The sequence below is a fragment of the Sinocyclocheilus anshuiensis genome, unplaced genomic scaffold (assembly GCF_001515605.1).
Source record: "Sinocyclocheilus anshuiensis isolate Anshui unplaced genomic scaffold, SAMN03320099.WGS_v1.1 scaffold2308, whole genome shotgun sequence".
Classification (NCBI taxonomy): domain Eukaryota; kingdom Metazoa; phylum Chordata; class Actinopteri; order Cypriniformes; family Cyprinidae; genus Sinocyclocheilus; species Sinocyclocheilus anshuiensis.
In genome coordinates, this window is record NW_015546032.1 from 296,785 (window position 1) to 302,031 (window position 5,247).

Genomic DNA, 5,247 nt, shown 5'->3' on the forward strand with positions numbered 1-5,247 from the left:
AAAACACTCTTAATTTTAAGCCAAATACACACTGAAGAGAATAATTTACTGCAAGAATAATTCACTGAGTGTTGTGATGCTGTTTATGGTGTGCGTGATGCTGCACGATTACCTTCTGAACGCCATTAAAAGCACATCTACTGCTTCCTGTTTGATCAGACGAGCTGGAATCACTGTCTGTCATAATCAACGGCACAAGAAGAGAAACAGGACATCCCTTTAAGAAAAAAACAATGGATTTATTACAAACTATAACAGACGGAGACATTTAAAAGTGCAGCACGGACAGACGAGACAAACGTTCACACACAAACATATTTACACCTGCTCAACACAGCACAAAATAAACAAGCATTCAAGTAATCAGGTCCGGCCACAGCAAGGAATTCTGGGTCCTTCCGTCACTCATGTAAGACGGATGTGGCCTGGGGCGGGTCACATGTTCCGAGGGGCGGGTCACATGCTCTGAGGGGCGGGATCAGCATGTGTCACAGCATTCAGATGTGGAGATCTCAGTGACGTCACTCATCAGCGGCGCTCTGGTCTGAACGCAGGACTCACGGCTGGATCTGAGTTTGTGGTTCTCTGCTCTGATATTCCTGCAGGATCTTCTCCAGCTGCTCTAAACACGGGCCGATCGCTCGCCTCGACACCGGAGCCATTTTGAACCTACAAATAAAAAACACAAGAAGAATCAGAAAGAGTGAAAGCTCAGGGCTGCAGAATTCATCGAAATTAAACCCAAACTGCGATCTGGTTTAGTGCGATTATGAAATTACAAAGGCTGTGATTTTTCATGAATAAATATGTTCTGCGTGTTTCATAGTGAAATGTGTTACTATGAAAAACAAGGAGCAAAAATTGAAACAAACAGGTAGAAGATAAAGACATTAAAATAATAAATATTTTGACAGAGAAAGTTTCAGACTTTTTAAAATAAATGAAGCTCTGATATATTTTCACAAACTCACATAAAAGAATATTAAAGGATTTTAATTTTATTATATTAAAGGTCTTATATTTTCTTTTCCATTTAGATGAAATAGCGTAAGTACTATAACAATAAAATTTTAAGATATTGGTATTTGTTTTTAAATCCTTAAATGATCTGGCACCTTCTATCTGTCTGACTTACTAAAAGAAAATAAGCCAATAAGATGTCTGAGATCTACAAAAAAAACTACTCTTCAAATTAAATTAAATATTCATAAAAATTTGTATCAGTCATACTGACATAGAAACGAAAATTTTGGGCCAAATCATGCATCCCTACAAACAAACACAAAAAAAGGTGTTTTCTTCATATTTCTTTAGCTCATTTGTTGTAAAAAGCACATTTGTGAAGTGTGACAGCAGAATCAGGCGTGTTAGGTGCGTGTTTGCTCACCTGCGCAGCAGTTCTCGGGCTCTGCGCGCGGCGGGTCTGTGTTTCTGCAGCACCGCGGTACAGAGCGCCGCTAGCGTGTCGTAGCAGTGTTCTCGCAGTGCATCATGGGTGCTGGTCTCCCACTGCGGGAGCTCACTGGCGTAGCGGCACGCGGCCTGAACGAACTCCAGCAGCTTCTGCCACTCAGCTTTCTGCAGGAGCAGACGGCCTCCGTCCTGACACGAGCGCTGCACAAACACATCACACCCAGCGGAGTTCACTTAGGACTATTCATTACAATCACTTTGTGTACGTTTCACGTGTCACCATTTAGCAAAACTCAGAGTCTAAACTCTGATAATCAAAGACATGGGTTCGACTCCCAGTGAAAGTATGAACTGAAATGATGTCAAATAATCTCACTTCGCTAAAAGCATCAGCAAATGCATGAATGTCAATGAAATTACTTTCTACTTCACCTCCAGTGCAACTCATGAGCTATATATTATACAGAAACATACTCACTAGCAGTCCACAGTTTGGAATAATTACAGTTTTTAAAAGAGTCTCTTCTGCTCAACAAGGCTGCATTTATATGATCAAATCAGTACATTAAAAAATGTAAAATATTATTAGAATGTAAAACAGCTGTTTTCTATGTGAATCTCTGTTAAACTGTAATTTATTTCTGTGATGCGCAGCTGTATTTTCAGCATCATTACTCCAGTCTTCAGTGTCACATGATCTTCAGAAATCATTCTAATATGCTGATTTGCTGCTCGAGAAACATTTCTGATTATTATCAATGTTGAAAACAGTTGTGCTGCTCAATATTTTTGTGGAAACCGTGATACATTAAATGTAGAAAAAAAAAAAACTTTTATTCATCAAGGACACATTAAATTGATCAAAAGTGAGAGTAATGAGATTTATAATATTACAAAAGATTTCTATTTCAAATAAATGCTGTTCTTTTGAACTCTCTTTTCATCTGTGAATAGACATGAATGTAAATGTATTCGGTAATGCGATATATCACGGTAATGAATATGCACTATATTGTTATCGTGGGCACTTCAAAATACCGAGAATAATTATTTATTACAAATTATTCAGAATTTTGAATGCACTTTAAGAGTACTTTTCCCATCAACTGGTTAAATGCACAACACCGCTGTATGCTGCATCACACACGCGTGTGCTCTCTGATGTAAACAAGCGCGGATGAGAAGCACATGGCGGAGCGCGTGAGAGACGCTCTGAATGAAAATACATTACAGTTTAACACATTCACATAGAAAACAGAAATTGTAACAATATTTCACAATTTTTTACAGTATTTTTGATTTTAAAAAATGCTGCCTTGCTGAGCAGAAAAAACGTCTTTCAAAAAGATTAAAACATTTTAATGATTTGAACCGTTTGCCCAGCAGTGTAAGAACAATATACTATCATTACTGTAAGTGTAAGAGGGAATGTTCTCACCCTGAAGGCCATCAGGTGTGGACGGGCTTTCCTGTAGCAGTGTGCGTCGCGGTTGGAGGCCAGGCGGGAGTATGGGATGGATCTGTAGATGCTGGTCTTCTTCTGATGCAGATCCTCCAGTAAGAGCTTGAGGTCAGACGTGAGCGAGACGGACTCCATCTGAACCGACTGAGAGCAAACAAACAGACACTTCAACAGCAGCTAACGCCGTGATCACCAGACTCCAGCGTAACAGACTCGGGTTTGGTCTAGTGATGCAACAATACAGCTAGTCCACGGTTCAATACGTACCTCGGTTTTTAACCACGGTTTTCGGTTCGGTGCTGATAGCTTGGCACATTAGAGTGTTGTTTTTGCAATAAATTAACAACAAAAACTCTGTACACTAGAATAAGTGTGGATTATTATATGTCTGCTTAACATTTCTTTTGAGAGCGGTAGTATTTGTCAGATTTTTACCCAAAATAGGATGGATTGGCCATTATTGAGCGCTATAAACACATGTAATGCGTGCTTCTGGCAGCCAGAGGGCGCCCTCGCGCAGAAAATCCTCACCTGCATCACAGAAGTAATAGAACTGATGATGCTCCGAGAAAATCCCTAAAATGGATAAAGACGTCGCTATCGCTGTAACTGAATAAAAAGAATATTTAACTTTAAACGTTTTGAATGATGAAAAGTAAGGACAATAAACACTCGCCTGCAGCAATATATGGTTTATCTGTGTTCTTCAAGCCATCTCGGGTGTTTTCTTAATGATATTTATAAGCCATTTCTAATCGACATAGCCTTTATTACAGTATAGAATATAGGGACGCTCCGATCGATCGGCCGGAGATCGGTATCGGCCGATAATCATATTTCATGACTCGATCGGTACTCACTAACTTGGCCGATCTCAGGAACCGATCGCAATTTGATGACGTCAACGCGTGACGACGTACATGATGTGTGGGACATAAATGATTTGGCGCCGCAGTCATGTCATCGCCGGTGTGGAAATGCTATGACGTTTCGAGAAACAATGAAAAATGTGCTGTTTGTCGTGTATGTTTTGCATGATTTATCTACACAGCAGATTCAGTGACGTTAGAGCTGATCTGCGCCTCACTACACGCGTCTGCGGCGTGTTACGGCTCCACGGCCACCGGAGCTGATCGCGGCTCTAGTCAGTGCTTGTGTTTATCAGCCAGCCGCGGCACGTTTCTGAAGCGGCTCTCCGTGCTGCTTGGTTAAAAATAGTCTTTTGTGAGTTGGAACAAAAACAGAGGTTTCCCAGTAACAGCTGTACACAAAGCAGCGCTGAGCTCACAAACGCTGCTTTATCAGGCATATAACATGCAAGATGACATGAAAATGACATCGAACATTTTCTAAAGCTAGTCTTCCTTCAGAAATACAGTGATATAACACCCACGCCTCGTTTTGATTTTTAAACGTGCAGTACGTGCTCATGTTTATTCAACGAAGCCTTTAGGAAAATCGGTCAGTTTTGATATTGTGGCGAGCGCCACATATAAATAAATGTATGAGAAACACATCCCACAGCACAACCACCTGAGCCCAACTTCAGTCTACTCATCACCTTAACTTTAACTGTGTTTGTAGCCGGCGCCAGACTGATAAACAAACACAGACCGGAAGTTAACTTCGGGCCAGGCGCGTGCGCTCGATGAAACCGTTTATATAAAGCTTGAAGTATCAGAATCGGCATCAGAATCGGCCGATCACCATGACAAGAAATCGGTACTCAGTATCGGCTGCAAAAATCCTGATCGGAGCATGCCTAATAGAATATATGTTCTGCCTCATTCTGTTATAAGAAGCCACATCAGATCACAAAAGGAAGTTGTTTCAAGCACTCGACTGATGTTGTGACGTAAAAACAAGTTATAATGTTCTCTTTTGTTGGAACACAGGTTTAGAAAGGCTTATCATTGCATGTCATTACAAGGGAAGATGCTTGGCGTGTTTTGCTTTTTCAAATATAAGCGGGGAGGTGTTTCCTCATCGTGAACACACACACACACACACACACACACACACTCACTCACACACACACACTCCCACTAGGGCTGAACGATTTTGGAAAATAATCTAATTGCGATTTTTTTTACCAATATTGCGATTGTGATTTAATATGCAATTATTTTTTAAAGCTCTTTATGTTCTGTATTATTCAACAAAGACAAGATATAAATCATTGTATAGTATGACCAACACACTATTAGATAGATTAAACATAAATGTTATTTTCTGTAGGCCAGGCCTATATGTTACGATGAAATTAGGTGATGCATGAATTGATATGAATGACATTTTTATTTAACAACTACAATCACAGTATATTGACTGATTTGTTGAACTTCCAACCTTGTAAGCATGTAATAATTATG

At 40.1% G+C, this 5,247-nt stretch overlaps 1 protein-coding gene across 1 annotated transcript in view; it reads right to left on the bottom strand.

Annotated features, from left to right (window-relative positions):
* Positions 1-5,247, bottom strand: part of LOC107698785 (uncharacterized) — a 9,806-nt gene that overhangs the window by 2,268 nt on the left and 2,291 nt on the right. Inside the window, exons 4-7 of the mRNA XM_016499893.1 lie at positions 2,852-3,019; positions 1,388-1,614; positions 562-669; positions 113-217 (exon numbers count right to left, since the gene is read on the bottom strand). Coding sequence (XP_016355379.1) covers positions 187-217; positions 562-669; positions 1,388-1,614; positions 2,852-3,019 — 534 coding nt within the window. The 3' untranslated portion in view covers positions 113-186. The remainder of the gene's footprint in view (positions 1-112; positions 218-561; positions 670-1,387; positions 1,615-2,851; positions 3,020-5,247) is intronic.